The sequence below is a fragment of the Gallinula chloropus genome (assembly GCF_964237585.1).
Source record: "Gallinula chloropus genome assembly, chromosome: 7".
Classification (NCBI taxonomy): domain Eukaryota; kingdom Metazoa; phylum Chordata; class Aves; order Gruiformes; family Rallidae; genus Gallinula; species Gallinula chloropus.
The window spans coordinates 3,182,970-3,201,773 of NC_140092.1; the positions used below are offsets into that span (position 1 = coordinate 3,182,970).

Consider the following 18,804-nt stretch of genomic DNA (forward strand, 5'->3'; position numbering starts at 1 on the left):
ACCTGGTTCCCTGGATTTAGGTTTTTCTTTGTAAACTCTGCAAGAAGTCCTGCTCTGATAAAGCAGCTGATTTGCAAGGGCAGCTTGGTGTGGGGTCCTACCTGTGTTCACATAGTGAAATCTGCAGCCTAGGGAAGCCCTGTATTTTCTTGGATTGGTTGCTTTTAGATTGTCCATCTGGAACTGCCCATTGTGTCTACGTATTTCACATAGTTGTTTAGCATGTTGCTAAAGATCCTTTGGAGCAGGACCTTGAACCTCAGGAATCCATGTCAGTTGATGCCCTAACTCTCCAGCTGCAGATCCTGCTGTTAATACAGAATTCTTCCCACAGAACGGAGCTGCCACCAACCACTCAGCCCAGAATAGGCAACAGTGTTCTGGTTTTGCTGGCACATAAAAGATCTGGGCTAATTTTCTTATTCTGCAGTGGAAACTGCTCAGAAAATAGAAGGTTAGGTTTCTCTTGCTGAGTAATGGAATGAAGTGGGGTCTTTTGAGGCATGTGTCCCTGAAGATTGTCCCACAGAGAAGAACGTAGATACAACCTGGAATGTGTTTGAAGATTAGCCATAGTTTGGAGGATGGTAGATGATTTTTCCTACTTATGAATGCTCAAAGTGGGTCCCTAGAGGCACAAGGGAGCAGTGGTACATGTGGATTTTTCCTAGCTGAAACTGAATCCCTGCACACTCGGGTGGCAGCTGAGAGGCAGTTCTTTGGTGTCTAAATAGTAATTTACATATTTAGTACTTTAAATGGCCACAGCTACATAAATAATGTATTTTGCTTACACCTCTCCTGTCTCATTTCCACATGTGGAAATGATCCCTGGTCTCCATGCCAAGCAGCAGGTCATGCTCTGGTTGGTCTGGTGCTTGATGTCCTCTGCTTTGCCCCTGCCAAGGGGATGGGTTGGTCCCTCCAGGCTGGAGAGGACGAACAGATGTGCAGGGTGGGTGTGTGAGGGTTGGGTCTTCAGAGCTTGGCAGGCAACGGGCCAAGTTAGGGGTGCCTCAGATATCTGAAAGCGATCTGGGCTTGATGAGGACAGAAATAACTCCACAGGGTCCTGGAGGAGGTTTTCAGCTTGCTCAGATTAAGCTTTCAAAGAGCTGAAACCTGCTGTTCCCATTGTGTTTTAATCAACTCGTGTATGACAGAATTTACTAGCTCGTTTGCCTGAAGATGGTAGACAGCAGCAGCATTTTGTGTGTCTGAAGTTCCTAGTTGCTGGTGGATCAGAAACCCAGCTCAATCATTTGTACAGTGCCTGGAACAGTTACCTGTGCTATTGTATTTTTTCACCCACAAGTAACTGAACCCCACGCTTACTAACATACACTTAGCATTAATGAGTGAGCAATTCAGGAATCCTGTCACATTATCTCTTACTCTGTGTTCTAGTCAGTCAGAATAAAAATAACCTTGAATGCCAGTGAAAATTAACCCTCTCCCAGCCTTAATCTTGATGTCAGGACAAGAGATAAGACAGGGTCCTGACAGGTAATATCGCAGCATCATCCACTAAGACTAGTTGGTCCCATGTCACTTAAGCACAGATGACTTTGCCATTGCCAAATAGGATGTTAATTCAACTGTACACTGAAAACAACAAGTAATGAGTCATCAAAAAATGTCTGAAAATCCTTTGCAATCTTCCACTGCGTTAGGATATGTGTTTTCTTGAATGGGGAACTGATAGTTACTGATTGTGGAAGAAAATAAAGAAGGATTGCTTATATGTTTTTGTGTTAGTTTGCTTTAACACTGTTGTCTTCAGATGGTGTGGTAGTCCTTGCAGTGCAACTTCACCTTAGACATGTTTAAAGGAGATTGGTCATGGTAATCTTTTATTTCCAGCTCAGTATTTTGAGCCCCATGAACACTGTGGTTAAGGGCTGTCCTGATTAACACCCAGAGACTAGATTCAACTAATGAAAATTAGTGCAACGCCATTATTACCTGTGGGGCTGCCTAACTTTATACCAGCTTTCAGCATGCTTATGGGTTGCAGTGCCTTATGGTATGCCTCTGCCAGTCAGCCTCAACAGCAGAGAAGCTTCTTGCACGTTGTTTGTGCAGTTGGGTGGGTGTGTGGGGCTGCTGTTTGCTTTTGCATACATACCAATTCCCTGCTTGCCGTGGTGTCGTCAGCGCTCCTCACAGCTGTAACAGGCTATGACATGCTCCCAGGGCTGTACGTGTTGATGAGTATTAGACACCAGACGTGGAGTTGTATGGCTTCAAGCCATGATGTTATCAGCTCTCACAAGGAAGCCCTTTTGGATTTGTTCAGCACTGAGAGGCTGAGGCCCCGGCTCAGGATGCTGGTGGGGAGTTTGCTAACAGAATGGCTGCGTTTTCCTCCAGCCAAAATCCAGGGCACTGGGGGAGCCAAGCTGCTGGAGGTGACATTTTTGCATAGCATATGAAGCAAATTCTTGACCTCTTGGGGCTATTTATTAACTCTGGTGGTTTGGCCAAGTTCCAATGTGAATAATTATCCCTGGTTTTTTCACTGGTTTTAATTAACAGTTATATTCATTTTTGGTTTGAGCTTGTTGCAATTGGCTGTTAATCAGTCACTGTGTTTTGCTCTGTAGGTGGGAGCTGCATTTTAATATGGGAGGAACAGATTCAGCAGCTCACATGTCTGAGGTGTTTGTTTAGCTGTGGATAAATCTTGTTTTATCCCAGACAAAAGGAAATTAAGACGAGGACTGTGTGTCTTTAATATAAGAAGTACTAAGTGAACTTAAGCTATGTTATAGTTATCTCTAAACCCAAATATATTATGGTGCAACAACACAGAGATATGGCTTCCACACAGACCCATACCATACCTTTTCCTGTTTGGCACCATGCAAAGCACACAATAAAAATGTCATGTGCCTTTAAAAGTTAAAGGTTAATTCACTCATGGTTGTGTCCAGGAACACTAAAAGTATTTTGATTGTAAGTATCTGGAATTTCCTTGATATCAGCATGGGATACAGATTAATTTTTTATAATAGTGAAACAAAAATTAATCCTGTTTTGAAGAAGTGAAAGGAAAAAGATTGTAACATTAACATTTTCCCACACAGTTATTCAGAATGTTTCCCTAAGTTTTATTTTTAAGAGGAAGATAAAGAATCTGTGACATGGTAGATTAAAGGTGTTTGGGTCTCTTAAATATATAGTTCTTAGATTTCTTTTTAAAGATAAATTTGCACCACTTTGTTACAAAGTAATCATAGCTCCTTTCTGGTATGAAAAGATAGGATTTTTTTTTAAAAAAAACCCACCTTTTTTTAATGCAAAACAAACTAAATGCACTGCCCAGTGAGGCAGGCTCACCAATGCTTCATTGTCCCAGTGCCTTGCAGAGCAGCCAGAGTGGGTATTCGAGCTTCATTTTCCCTTTGGGGGGTCCCAGTTCTTTCTGTATGGCCCCTAGGTGCCACTTACCCACATAGCTTCTGTCCCCTGTGCTTCTTCATTTAAGTAAAATAACATTGGCTTTCCTTGCTGTGTAGGCAAATAGGAGAGAATCTGATTGTTCCTGGAGGTGTCAAGACCATAGAAGCTAATGGGAGGATGGTTATTCCTGGGGGAATAGACGTCAACACTTACCTACAAAAGCCCTACCAAGGAATGACTGCTGTCGATGACTTCTATCAAGGAACAAAAGCAGCACTAGCAGGGGGCACCACCATGATCAGTGAGTACCAGCAATACTAACTCTTCAGGGTAGCTACAGGAGGCTCCCTACTGATTTTCTGACATCTTCTGCAGTGAGTCTTCGCATTTCTGGGCAGTGTGTCGGAGACCCATTGTCACTGCCAGCCAGGGTTGGCCTGAAAATAAAAGAAACCCCCTCTGAAAGAAACAGCAGCAGGGGGAATTTTCTCTTGGATCTTCCTCTGAAATACAGAACAAGCACTGAGGTTAATAAACCTGCTCTTGGGATTTTTGAAAAACAGTGTAATCAGTGCTGTAAAAAATCTGTCAGAATCTGCTGTTCCTCCCTAGAGACATTTCAGGGGGGCTTTGGAAGTAACAACAACTTGGAATTGGCACCAGGAACTGAGGAAGTCTTTACCAGACATGTCCTGGAGAAACATCTTTCTGTGTGGAAGGGAGAAGTGTTTCTAATTGTTAAAGACCTTTCTTCTGCCTACCAAGAACAAGATGAATCTCTTCCCTACTAGCAGTAGCTTGTCCCTTGTGAGGCAGTTGTTCAGGTGACACAGATTGTCTTTGCTGCCTTGTGCAGGGGAGCTTCTGAGGGAGGTTTTACTCCCACTGAATTGCAATGTGGCTCTTTTTACCAAGTGGGCTTATCTGTTCCTTATGCTCAGCAGTAAGTGTCAGCTGAAAGGGTCTCTGGCAATAAGGACAAAATGCACTGCTGTTCATTACACTTGTTAATAAATTTCTCAGTGTCATGGTCTGGAGTTGAGGCTTGGGGTGCCACGTTAGGTTTGCAGATGCAAAATGGTAAGCAAGATGGTAAGCCTATCTTGCTTTGTTTCCTTACTTAGTTTTGACTTCGCCCTGTGAAAATAAGTATATCTGCCTAAGTAGCCATGTCTTGAGTTTATGCTAGTAAACATTGTGGTATCATCATGTGCAGAAAGCCTTGAGACAGTGAAGATGTGGAGTTGTGGCACACTCGACCTGCCATATAGTGTGGCTGAGTGTTTGTGCTCTACATCATCTCTGTAGAGACCCAATTCTGGCTGCTGAGAGAGCATTCAGCATCTCCGCTGATGTATTGGTAGGGCAGAGTGGGCTGATTCAGTGAGTGTGAGGTGCTGTTTAATAATACTGCTTGTTGTGAAATACACAGAAGTGGACACATCAGACAAAAAACACGTGTCAGTCCAAAACTTGCAGCCTCTTACAAGTAAAAGGTAAAACAAATGTTTCTTAAGCTGTGAGATGTTTGGCTCTTTCCCACTGTGTGTCTATTGATGCTGCACCAAGGACGTTTCCAGGTCTGGCTTTAGGATAGAGTCCACAAAGTCTGTTATACACATGGCATCAGGGCCTGGCTAGCATCCCAAAGCTGCAGCCTGCTCACAAATTGCCTCTGAGGCTGCTGTTTTGGCTTAGGTGCTGGAAGGCACTGAGGAAATCTGCACCGTGTGCATGTCGTCCAGGTAACAGAGACTGAATCTCTTTTTTCAGTTGACCACGTCCTTCCAGAACCTGGATCGAGTTTACTGACCTCCTTTGAGAAGTGGCATGAGGCAGCTGACACCAAATCCTGTTGTGATTACTCCCTCCACGTGGACATCACCAGCTGGTATGATGGGATTCGAGAAGAGCTGGAAATACTGGTGCAAGACAAAGGTTAGTGAGTGAAAATTCGGGGTATATTTTTGGTTTTATTGGAATAAAATGTGGAGGTGAAATTTAGAACTGTTTTAATTTTTGAAGCATTTAGTAACAGAAATGGCACAGATTGTGCTGCCCAAGGTTCTGTACTACCTTGAACTTTTTCTATTCACTTGCTGCTGGGTAAAATTGACCTGCAGCTTTGCTCATTAGTGCTGGTCAGCAGCAAGGCTGATGGGAGAGAAGGCTTACCCCAATATAGGCATGGAAAATTAAGGTGCTGATGTTGTCCAATACGAATGTATCACTTTATGCTTGCCTGTGCATGTGAAAGTAGGCTCAGACATTGCATGCTTAGATTTTATATTAAGATTAAACTCATCAACATTTAGGGTAATCATCCCAGTCACCTTAGATTCTCTGTTTCATGAATGGAGAGAATGAGACATTCAGAGGTAGTGGTTTAGGTTGATACTAGGCTGGAATCTGCCCCTTTATCTGCCTCAAATGAAACCCAGTGTGAAGGGCACATGAGCCTGAGAAATGGTCATTGCAGGCTATTGCTCATTTCTCAGCAGTGGCTTGGGATACTTTACTTGTGAGACTAGATTTTTTTTGTAAAACACACCTATATTTATAAAATAGGTTCAAGTTATTAGAGAAAAAGTGATGCTAAACTTAGGTATCAAATATTGAAAAATTGTCCTGGTTTTCTCAAGTGAATGGTCTCCAGTGGCTTTCCCTGAAGTGACTATAAGATGCTTTGTTTAGGGACTTATAAAAACTAGGTCACTTATTTAGGAATCTATTTAATACACTTATGGACTTGATTCAGTTCAATTAACAGGTCTATTATCATGTGAGATGCTGTAGTTTACCCTATCTGGACTCCAGCTAGCGCTCCAGAATAGTGAAGATAAACCCATTTCCATACCTGCCAACTCAGTGTGGCAGGTATATATGGATGGTATATATGGATGGTATATATGGATGGTATATATGGATGGTATATATGGATGGTGTCTTGGTGTAGACCATGAATCTAGCCTTCAGAAAGTAATAATTTTGGTCTAATTCCTTAAAATTCTACCTAACAGCATGGTTGATTATTTTTTGTTCAGAAACATTTTTATATTTTTTTTTCCCAAATACTTTTCACTCTATTCTTTCCTTGAAAATACATGGATATTAATTCAGGAAATATTTGCTAAAATGGCATTTACTTACAGTAAGGAAATCAGAATGACCCTTGTCTTGGGGCCTCTGAGTACCACGTGTACGCAGCATGTTTGTAAAGTGTAGTGCTAGTGATTTAGATTTGAAAAATTCTCTTTATATAGAAATGTACTAGAAATGTATAGAAAAAACAAAGCAAAATCCTATTTTTGAGTGAGCAATTGTTCACTGATGCACTACAGAGGTGCAGTCACGTAGGGGAATTTATTCCATATTGCAGCATGCTAGCAGTACATGTGCTGTATAACCAGATTTTGAGCCACAAACCCCTTCAATCATCAAGATTACACGTCATTTAGAGAAATTGCAGCTGGTCTTACACAGGTCTTTATAATATAGGTGGTTTTTACGAGGTGATGACATCTGTCAACACTGATGGTGCCAAATCTGTGCTGTTTCCCTGCTGTCAGCGTCAGCATGGATACGTTGCTGTGCATTAGCTGACTGTACTCTCACACGAGCACACTGTGCCTTGTTTCAAAGGTTAGATACTATCTGCCAGAGCTCCTGCATCACAGATGGCTCAGCACTCCCAAATTTGCCCGAGGGCTTACATTACAAGGCTGGTGCAGACAGTTAGCTTAATAGTTCTTTCCAACTATAGAAATGTGAGTTTTCAATATAAATCTGAGCTCTTTTCACTCTTCAGGGGAAGTAGAAATCTGTTCCTTAGTTCCTGAACTGGGATGTGTGATGGGGCCCTTGGTGGCCTCTTTGGTGATGATAGCACTAGGAAGGTAACCTTTGTTCACATGGATGCTGCAGTACGTCTCAGGCAGCCAATGTGATTTACTCTCATGTGTTAGGAGACACAAGGTAAGGGCTGGTATGAAAGCACAAGCACAATAGGAAATATTTCAGCATGGCAGGGGCTTTCCAATTAATGGATAATATTTGCTGATAATTGGAAACATTCAAGCCAGCTGGTGCAAATAGACTGCATGTCAATGGATTGACACTGGTTTTCATCAGCTGGGAATCTGGATTGAATTTGTTCTCAGCTGCTTGTCTGGTGGGTGTGTTAGCTGAGTAACAGGGCTCAGTTAATCATGTTTCAGTGCTGCATGTGCCTCATACAATCTCGGCGTGAATAATGGGAGCTCATAGAGCTGCTGTTGAAGTGCCCTGTTTTGAGGTATAATTGCATAATTCATCAGTTCTAAGTCAATACAAAGCTAATGTAAGGAGACATGGACTTTGGAAGAGCCTGGTGATGATGTAGAGCCAAATGTTGATTATAAAGACCCATGCATATAACATTTCAGCAATTAACTTGGGACAGGGCTTCTCCAGTGTGTGCAAAGAAACAACAGCCTGAAATGTGTGGACAGAGGCTGCACTAGTTCCTTCAACTACTTTGTCACTGTTCAAAAATCCCTATTCTGCTGTCTGAAATTTGGATAGGATCTTGTTAAGTACCCCTGGTGCCAGAGCAAGCAGGACATGAATAAGAATGTAGTAGGTAATAAATGTTAAGCTTTAAGGTCAATAGGCTTTTGAAAAGTCACGTATTTCCAGTGAGTAGATGGAGATGCCACACTGAGGCATTAGGCAGAGTCTAATCTTGGATACCTGTATGTGTAAGTTGGTGTTATTTTATCTTGGTATCTTGTAAAGGTAGCCCTTTGCAAGGCAGGATGGTTCAAACCATCCCTCCTCTTAGCTGTAAAGGCAGCCTGTGAGATGTTCTTCTGCTTTGTGTGTGTCTGATGTGGTAGTCAAGGGCATGGTTGTGTAGTTAGATGGGAGAAGGTAAAGGACAGGCTCAGGATCCCATGGTGGGATCCCTGCTGGGATCTCTTCTACTCTCATTGACTTTGGGAAGAACATTAACACAAGTGGGAGCAAAACTCATGTTACCAAGGTTAAAAAGGGGCTGTGGAAGTTACAAAGAAATAAAAGAAGAAGGAAGAGTGTGTGTGTGTGTGTGTGTGTATACACATACATATATTTATTACTTGGGTCAATGCATGTCTTATAACCCAGAGAAAGTTGCCTTGTCTCCTGCAGGACTATGGTTAAATTAGTTGCCTTTGGCTAGATCCCAGTGGTTAAAGGAGAGCAACAGGTAGCTCAGCTCTTTCCTTACAGAGAAACCTGTATGAGAGCATTCAGTTCTGTGCCATCACAGGCTAGTCAGCCTGGCTTGGACTAGCCTTGGCAGAGTTCTCATTGCTTCACACGTGCACTGTCACCCATGCAGAAAGGTGGCTCCCAGGTGCAGCTGGTGCCTGAGACACTGGATGGGTTTGTGAAGAGAAAGAGAGCTTTCCTTCCAGGCAGGTTGGGCAGATGTGATCAGTCAGGGAAGATGGTGCTACAGGCAGGAGGCTGTGTGCACCACCCCCTGGAAGGTGTAGTCAAGCTTAAAGGTTTTAGAGCAGGGACAGTCTGAGTACATTGAAACTGTGCAGTGAGGACGAGGGTGAGGCATCACAGTCAGCAAAAGCCATGCATGTTTTCTGGGAACTTGAGAGAGAGGAAAATAGGAAGAAAGGACAGGCTCCCAGGCTGATGGGGCTGCATGGTCTAGGCTGGCTTTGCTCCACGTGAAAGTCAGCAAGGAGGGGCCAGCTCCTGCTTCATACTTCTCTCTGAGCTGCCTGGCCTTAGCAGGAAGACATAATGCCAGGGATCATTTCAGGGTTTTATCCTGCATGTATCCTGGGGTACTGTAATCTTGTAATTGTGAATAAACAAATTCTCTGTGCAAGTGTGAACAGCCACAGCTTCTGCCTGAGGATATATCTGTGCCTTCTAGACTCATGAAGGAGTTATATCTTCATCAGAGAGCCTTATTCATTTGGTGTAACCAACATGAATAATATGAACAGATCCCTCTTTTTCCCTCTTGCCCCAGGAAGCACAGTTGTCATGACAGCTATTTTGAAATACAGCATACATGGCTTAGATGGCTTAGAATTTACTTTCAAGCTAGAAAACCCTGACATCAGTCCCTGTACCAAACTGGGGATATTGTCAGTACACTAGAGCATAAGGCAAATCTATAAACGAATATAAATTCATATATACAGAAGATATAAACAGAAGATGTTTGGAATTCTCATTCCCTTCGAATACAAAGCTGTGTACATAATCAAATCTTTGAAATAAATATAAAGTCTTGTAGGGGTTTGAATACAGTTGGTTCATGGCCACTTACACTCACCACTAGCATTTCTTACTGATTTCTAATGTCAGGAGCTGTCATCTTTAATGATTTTTATGATTACCAACATAAATCCTTCCATCCTTGGAAGGTGGAAGGATAGGTATGAGGAGCTGCCGTTGTAACTGGTTTCAGGATTTGCTTCCACTCCTTCCCAGCCTCTGACATCAGCTAAGCTGGGTGCTTTGGGCAGTAGGGTCAAGAAAATGGAAGTTTATGTGCAAATTTAGATACACTGTTCATTCAGCTTCTCAGCACACTGGGGAAACTTGGCTAGAAGTTTATCTATTAAAAAGGACAGTTTCAGGTCAAGCTGAAATGTTTTTCTTATTAGCTGAAAAAAAACCCTAAAAAGAAACCCATGATTCACAGAATCTTGTCACAAGGTTTTTAAACTTCACAAACTTTACATGCTTGCTTTAGCCACTGTTGCTTGTTCGTGATTTGGCTACAAGCAGTCTCATTTGTGGTGGTGGCTGGGTTGCTCCAGGGCTCAACACTGGCAACCCACAGAGCCCAACGAATTCCCCCCAGAGAAGTGGGGATTCAGGCTTCTAGTCACAGCAGCTCTAATGTAGCTGTCGAGCCATACTTCAGTTTCTGGCAATCACTGGTAAAAAGCCTAGTCCTGACATATTTTATGACTTCTTATCCCTGAAGTTTTTGTTCAAGTACAATTTAAGAATCCACGTACATGGCAACACCTTTGAATTTTGTCTTGGAACAGGTGTGAACTCTTTTCAAGTCTACATGGCCTACAAAGATCTCTACCAAATGTCCGACAGCCAGGTATTGCTCTGAATGCTTTTCATTGCTGTGGTCTGTCCTCTCTCCTGTGATGTCCCTCTCAACACTGAAGGAGTTGCTAAGGTTGAATCCCAGAGAATCATTCCCACTGACCTGAGTGGCAGTGAGGGAAACGTGCAGTGGAGGTGGTGTTCTCTCTGCAGAGTCCATGCTGAGCAGGGTTGGGTATGTGACTGTGTTCCTTCAAGTGTATGACATTACCTTCCTGCAGAGATTTTCTGGTGTCTCCCAACATTGCAGCCACTCAGGACTGCTCAGGATTTTGCTCTCATTTTCTTTTGCTGTTACCTTTCAAGGACTCTAGGTCAGAGAGGGCAGAAAAGATGAAGTGCTTGAGGCATTTTTGAGATCTCAAGAGTTGCTGCAAACAGCTAAAGGGAGCTGCTCTTTGGGGGAGGTGGCTTTTTCTCATTAGGGCTGGAGATAACAATGAACATGTTTGTCCAGAGCTCATTACAGATTCCAGACTCTTCAGCTTTCCCATTCAGAAGTATCAGGTCATTGTAAATGGACAATGGCATCTGTTTGTAATAATGTTTGCTTATTCAGTTGAGAAAAATGTTTCTTTCTTACGTATTCCCAGAGCTATAGCTCTCAGCCTGTTAATAACTGCTGTTACACCTCCAATACATGTGCTTTTAATTGGAATTTTAGACAAAATCATATTTAAATATTCTCTGAGAGGCAGTGCCTGTTAAATCCAGCTCCCTGTCAGAACTGCCAAGAGAAATAACATCAAAAAGTTTAATGTATGGCCAGACTAATGCCTGCTACCTTGTTGAAATGCACATGTGTATTCTGACCCATTTGGTGCTCGCTGAAGTGCCCTGGTGCAAAAGTGGGTACTGAAGAAACCATGGTCTGAGTTTGGAAACTGGGCTCCCATGTTGCTGAAGTCTGGTTTAAACTGGGAACACATCAGCTGAATACCTTTTGGAATGGGAACTGAATTTCAGTAGATCTATGCTTAGAATTCTCAGTGAAAACAATAGGATCAACTGTTCTGTATGGGTCTATCAACATTCTGTATGGATGGGCCAGGAGTCTTAGAAAGCAATAAAAAAAAAGGATGCTCAATAGAAAATATTTCAAGTTTTATTTGCAGAATTAAAGATGTTGGTGAAAGCTTGACACTGCTCTAAGAGGGTGGTGCAAAATGCCTGCACATCAGAAAAAAAGGTGCTTTAGCCGTACTAAAAGTGACTGTAGCCCATTGTTATTCCCATGGGAACAATTCCATTATACATGTGCTCAAATTACAGAGAAGAGACTACTCACTAAGCTTAGATCTGTGTGGGAGGATGTGCCCGGCAGCAGATGGGGCTGGGGAAGGCACTATGTCCAAGGGAGACACAGCCCCACTTGGGACTGCTGACCCAGTCTTGGTGCAGAAGGGCAGAGGCTTGTCCTGGGGCTGGCTGCTGTGTAAGGTGGGGTGCAGGGGGAGGTAAGTCACTGAAGCTCTGGATCTGTGCAGAAAGCTGAGAGCAGAAAAAGGAGATAATTTGCTGTTATATTGTTACCAGCATAGAACAAGCAAAACTTAGAGGAATAGAGAGGTGTGAGTGTTAAGTAATGTGTTTTCTTTGTACTACCTGCAGCTTTATGAAGCCTTTACCTTTCTAAAAAGTCTTGGGGCTGTTATCCTGGTCCACGCTGAAAATGGAGACTTGATAGCTCAGGTGAGTGAACCATCAATTTTGCTTCACTTGATGAGGAGTCAGAGTATGGGTAGGAAAAAAGGAACTACCTGGTAAGTGCTGTAATTGGGTCTCATGTCCTACACACCTCTTGTATATCTTGTGGGATGGGAGGATGGAGGCCCTTTTGCATCCTTTGGCAGAGCATCAGTGATCCAGATAGCTCTTTGTCTTGGCAGCAGATGAGGACTGGGTGAGGCAGGCAGAAGGAAGCAGGAAGATCTTTTCTGAATCTGGCAGACAAGCGAAGCAGAACAACATCAAGCCTTCCTCAGAGATTTTGGGGACAAAAAGTGGAGCTGGGAAGCTTTATGCTGTTTTTGCTGCAGCTATCAGCATAAGCAGAGTGGGTGGTAAAGCCCACAGACCTATTTATTTTTGAGAATATTCTTATAAATCTCTGAAGCTTGAGAATAAGAATCCACTGTGATCTTCTAAACACTTCAAAAACGTGCACTAAGCTGTGCTCTCTGAAGATGCCTCTCAGAACCAGGAAACTGGGCTCAGGTTCAGTATGTTCCCTTAAGGCATCCTGGATCCCCAGTGCAGTCTTTGCTGGTCAGGTCCTGTGTGTAGGTGCTGTCCTCACACTGGAGTGTGCTGTAGCTCTGACCTGTGCTGCAGCACAACAGAAAGGGTATTCCAAGGACAGCAGTCGACAGGAAACCTCCTGCTGGTCTTCCATAGGTCAGGATTCCCCTGCAGAACAGAGGGGGTGGGTTTGAGTGGGCGTTGTTGTGACTGAACATCTGTGGCAGATGAATCTTTCAGGGCTGTTGCAGAGTTGTCTTCCCTCCCCTGATCCCTTGTACATGCAGAGAGCCCCTCTGAGGTCCATGAGGCTCCGAGTGAGCCGACTGAATTATCTGATGAGCTCCTTATCCGATGGCTTATCCACTAAGGACTGGGCTGCAGAGCTGACAGGGAAATTAAATAGTTAAAACCAAGTTGTCTTTGAGATGTTGACTAGGGAAGCCACCTTGTCTCGTGTTTAAGGGAGAACCTCAAGTGAACGTTTGAGTGGCTGGACAGTGTGTAAGGGCTCTGGCCCTCATGGGTTTATTTTGTTGTCTTTCTCTCTGTGGGATTCTGTTTTTTATCTGCCTGGTAAGAATTTACTCACTTTGAGAGAGTTTTCCCTTGAAGTTTGGCCAAAACAAGCATTGGGTTCAGAAGTTACTAGTGAGGACTCCGCAGGCATGTACAGTGCAGTTGTGTCCCTCCTCCACTGCCACCAGATGAAAACCATCCTTTGGATTCCAGAGGGGGGAAAAAACATCCCATTAAGGTCAGCATGATTTAAAACTAACAAAACATGTAATTCATGGGTTTAATACAACATAAAATATCCAGCAGAATGAAAATTGATAATGAGAAACATAGTAAGGCACTATTACTGTAGGAATGGCAAAGTGAAACAAATCAAATGGCACCCCTGATGTTTTGATAGGTTCCCCATTAAAATCAAGGGGCACTCGTGGAATTGCATTTCTTATAGAAATCAGTTTCACTTACATGTTTCTTTGATCAGCTTTAATATACAGCCCTGGAATATGAATGTACATTATTAGGAAAAGAGGAAGTAGTAGAGAAATGTAAATTACGTTATACATCAAAATATTTCTTCACCATTGCCATGTCTCATAAAATCAGTATGCTTTTATTTAAAAGGATTATTTGGATAGTGGAAAGAAAGCTGCCTGCAGGGGGGTTCTGCAAGACTATCCTGTGTGAAAATCCAAATTTGATCTTATCAAACAAATATTCTATCTTATTAGCACTATCAAATCCTCTTACAGTGGGTAATTTTATCGTATGATCTGGTTTTATGACTTCAAGATGCAAATCTATCCTGCTTTGTGTTCTGTTCTTTGCCACCTTGCTGTTTTTTGTATGACATGGTTACAACTTTAGGTCTTGTTGTATTTTGATTATCTGAAGCCTTTTGGCACTGTTAAGAGCTGTTGCATTAAAGAGTTAGAACACCTATTTTTGAGGATACATATGAAACATTGTGATTTTCTAACCACAATAATAACAGAGCCAGATTAATACATTCCTGTTAATGCCTCTTCAGCCTTGACTGATTGCAGCAAAGGCAAAAGTTGTATGTGGTGATTAACTCAGGTTTTGCTGGAGTATGTTGATAACATGTGAGCTTTTCACCCTTGGGGACCTGGGATCAAATATTTATCAGATAACACATTAAAGTATGTTGGGTAACTTCATCCTGGTCTCCAGGGGACGTTTGTCTGTATCACAGAGTCATTACATTTGTTGAACTCAGCTCGTTAGAAACCTGTGGGCAGGGTGAGCTGAGCCAGGGTCGGGGATACAACAGCTCTGGTCCCACTTCTGCTCCCCTGGCAGACCTGGCCCAACCTCAGAAATGGTCGACTGCTGTTTTCTACAAAAAGGGAAACTTATTCCAATCCCACTTCTTGACCTTCAATTAAAAGACAGGTGAAGCTTTTTATCTAGTTTTAAAAATCACTCTCACTGCTGCCAAGTTGGATAGCACAGGGTTTTTTTGTCTGACAGATCCCTGTTGGTCCCAAGATGGGCTTTTTGGTGAGGACACTGGGGCTGGTAAAACAAGAAAGATGTGGGACTGTTGGAGAGGGTTCAGAGGAGCCACAAAGATGATGAGAGGGCTGGAGCAGCTCCCCTATGAAGAGAGGCTGAGGGAGCTGGGCTGGTTCAGCCTGGAGAAGAGAAGGCTGTGGGGGGACCTCATTGCAGCCTCCCCGTCCCTGAAGGGAACATACAAACAGGAGGGGAATCAACTTGTTAAAAGGGTAGACAATGGCAGGGCAAGGGGGATAGATTAAAACTAAAGGAAGGAAGGTTTAGATTAGATGTTAGGGGAAAGTTTTGGATGGGGCCCTGGGCAACTTTGTGTAGCTCCAGGCCTGGAGGTTGGTGTCCCTGCCTGTGGCAGGGGGGTTGGAGCTCTGTGATCCTTGGGGTCCCTTCCAACCCAGGTCATTCTATGATTCTATGACACGGTTCCCTCACAGCTGGAGGCCACTGTTCTGCATTCGTGAAAACATAATTTTAGTGATTTGCTATAGTGAAAAACCAAAGTGTTACAGAAAACTGGGTGCCAAAGGCAAGACTTTGTTTGATAAAGTGTCAGCAGTGCTAAAAGCTTAAGGAAGGTAACAGTGCTTCATGGATTGCAGTTAGAGAGGAACTCTGGTGAGTGAAAAAAGAACTGCAGGCTGGAAATACCTGTAATTGCTGTTTAGTATATTGATTGAAGCCCGTTCCCTGTGTTGGGGTCTTAATGTCAAATCAAACTTTTGTGAGGGCAGGGATTTCCAATGGTGCAGCCCAGCATCTCAAGGAGCAAATAGTCTCTGTCACACCGCAGCAACGAATCACATACTGCAATCTGTGCTGGCTGCTTGGAGCAAACACCGGGGTGGCATGGGACCAGTTTAGAGACAGTGTTTTCAGTCGTCCTTCCCCCACAGCAGCATTTCCACAGACAAAAAAGGAGCAGTCAGAAAATATGGCTGTTAGTCTGCCAGAGGATGCCTGGCACAAGGGTCCCATCCTGGAGCAACTGTCAGCATTTATCTGCTGTGTTGCAGGAACAAAAGCGTATCCTGGAGATGGGAATCACTGGACCTGAGGGACATGCCCTGAGCAGACCTGAGGAGGTAAGAGGCTTCACTCATTTTATTGTTCCTGGAAATACTTTTTTGACTGTGTGTATCAGAGCTTGGCTTCTGGATGTGCAGCTGATAGATGGGTACATGGGGAAGGGCAACAGTCTGCTTCTCCCACAGGCTTGTCCAGTATTATGCAAAGCCTTGAAAAGCCCAGGTTCCCTTCAGCCTGTTTGTTTGCCTGAAGTACCCTTTTGCTGTGGGTATGTGCCCTTGGGCCAGGATGAGTGTGTCCTTGTACACCTGGGTGTCACAGCTCCTGCTGCCCTGGGCACAGGCTTGCATGTAGTTTTGGTATGACCCTTATGATTTGATTCATGATGACAAAACCTGAGCTTACCAGGGTAAAATTCAGCTTGTGGGTTATGCTTTGGAGTAACAGCATTCATTAAAATGTTTTGGCTCCTATAAAATGCAGCTTACTTAAAATAAAGCCAGGCTCTGGCAAGGATCATCCCAGGCATCTGGAAAGGGTGTCTTTCATGAGAAGGAAAAGGTGGGGACATGTGGATGTCCCTTCACCTACACAGTTCAGATTGTTAATGGGATGACAGAGGACTGTAGTGGGAAGCGGCTGCTTTCCATGAAGACTAAAGAGACAATGCCCTGGGGATTTGAGGCAAAACTTGAAGAGATTGTTGTGGTTTGCAGATCTTTATATAACCTCTCCCCAAGGCAAAAGGAATTTGCTTAATTGGTCACATTCTTCTATTGAACTGTTTGTGTGCTTTTTAATTTTGCTGTTTAACTTCTACCTACATGATTCTAAAAGAATGGAGTTGTTTCCTTTTAATGAGAACAAGAGCCTACAAAAAAAAAATCTGTATTTGCAGTTTCCAGAAAGGAATATTGCATCTTTCTGACTGTGCCATCTGACTGCCTCAGCCCTGCTGCTGAGTTACAGAGGTCCTGCCACCTTCCCTGATTTTCTGTGGGTGGATTTGTGGCTTCCAGAGTAAAAGCTGTGAGAAAAATCCTAGGAGAGCCTGAAGTGATCATCTGATCTTAGTAATTTAGAAAACCATAAAGAATTAAGCTGTAAGAGGGTTTGAAAGGGCTAAATTGCTCACCTTTTCTAGTGTAACTCTTGGAGAGACATTTCTGTACCATTGAGTCAGTGTTTTGAGTCACAGTGGAGTTGATCTTAAAGTGCCAATACTGTGAGTCCATCCAGAAAAGAGGTGTAAAACTGATAAATGGGGAGAGGAGCCTCCAGAGTTCCTGGGAAACACTGCTCCTTGGTCTGAAGACAACCACTTTGCGTGCCTGTGTCCCAGATGGCTCCCTGGGAGGAGATTGCCTTGCTTGCTGACAGAGGGGACTTACTGGGCGATGCTTCAAAGGCTTTTATGGATTATGGGCTAAATTCAGTCCATAGTGCTGAAGTTGTTTGAAAATACACTACATTCACTGGCCTCTTATCCTTATGTGAAGATTGCATAGGGTAAGCTGCCAGGGAGAGCTCAGAGCTTGTCTCCAAGCTGGGGCAATGTTTCCTTGCTTCATTCTCCTTCCGAGTGCGGGGTGGAAGTCAGAAGAAGAAAGGTGGGATGGAGATAATGAGGAGCCCCATTGGCTACTTGGATGTGACCTTTCCTGGGGTGCTGAGAGTCAGGGAGGTGTATTTGTTCCTGGGCAGCTGTATCCCATTAATGAGCACAGCCTGGCTGTGGTTACTCCTAACACAAAGTCTCTGAGGTTGGGTTAGCTCCTTGCTTCCCAGCACTGCGCCAAGGTCTATGCAAAAAAGCAGAATCAACCCTTGAAGAGTTGCTGCTAAGCAGGGAGAAATACAGGTCAGTCCTCCAGTTAATTTTTTTCTTCAGGCTGCTTTTGCAGTTAAGGTTTTCCTCCTATTTTTTCCTAGCTGGAAGCAGAAGCAGTTTTCCGTGCCATCACCATTGCCAGTCGAATAAACTGCCCAGTGTACATCACCAAGGTGATGAGCAAGAGTGCAGCTGATATCATTGCTCTGGCCAGAAAGAAAGGTAAGAGACTTCCTTTTCTCCCCCAAACTCGGTGTTATTTTTGTAGAATAGAAGCTCGGTGGAAAAACCTGTACATCTTGATCCAGATAACAAGACATAGGGAGAGATTGCCAAAAAATGATGGCACCACCACAGACCTTAAATATTTATGGCTGGGAAAGGTGAAGGGCAATCATTCCACATTTTTCAGTTGAGAAATTGTCCCCACAAACTGTGCCCTTGAGAATTGTGTTGTGACTTCTTTATCCAGTCTTCCCATTTACCTTTCCCTTAGACTGCTATATCTCTGTTTGTGAGAGGGAGGTATTTTCTTCCCACCAGGGTCTAGCACTTCCTCTGTGCCTACTGGGGGTATTTTGGGGTATTACCCTCTGAGAGGGGACTTGGGCAGTGCACCTGGGCTGTGGAGGGATCCAAAAGGGGCTTGAACCTGGAGGGAGCTGCTTTCCCAGCTGCGCTTATGAGCTGGGTCTGTTCTGGTCGGTGCTAACAAAGCACGTGAGCAATGGGGAGCAGCCAAAGAGCCTTGATATTTGTGGTCTTGGAGACTTGGAGTATGGTGCTGGGGACCATCTGCTGCTATCTGCTGGTGCAGTGCCCAACCTGGGAGTAGTGAAAATGCATCTGTCTGCAGGAGCCCATCCTCCACCTAAACACACTCCGAATGGGAGCAACAGAGAGAGAGCATGGCTGTGATTAAAACAGTACAAATGAAAACCAGATCTGAACTGTCTCCTTCTGGATTAGAAAAGGAGCTTTGTAAATATGCTGATCAAAAGCATGTGTAGCTCAGAGAGCTTCCTGATTAATTTTTTATCACACAGACAAAGCCAGGGCTGCTTAATTTTCTGGGAGCTCCACTGGCCATGTAGCAATGTGTAAATTATACATGGCTGCGT

General features: G+C 43.6%; 1 protein-coding gene across 2 annotated transcripts in view; it reads left to right on the forward strand.

Annotated features, from left to right (window-relative positions):
* CRMP1 (collapsin response mediator protein 1) overlaps positions 1–18,804 on the forward strand; it is a gene marked incomplete at both ends in the record, with an annotated part of 46,349 nt that overhangs the window by 15,194 nt on the left and 12,351 nt on the right. For both annotated transcript variants that reach the window (XM_084266929.1, XM_084266930.1), the window contains 6 exons: positions 3,522–3,706; positions 5,179–5,343; positions 10,461–10,522; positions 12,142–12,222; positions 15,840–15,908; positions 17,785–17,905. In XM_084266929.1, coding sequence (XP_084123055.1) covers positions 3,522–3,706; positions 5,179–5,343; positions 10,461–10,522; positions 12,142–12,222; positions 15,840–15,908; positions 17,785–17,905 — 683 coding nt within the window. The remainder of the gene's footprint in view (positions 1–3,521; positions 3,707–5,178; positions 5,344–10,460; positions 10,523–12,141; positions 12,223–15,839; positions 15,909–17,784; positions 17,906–18,804) is intronic.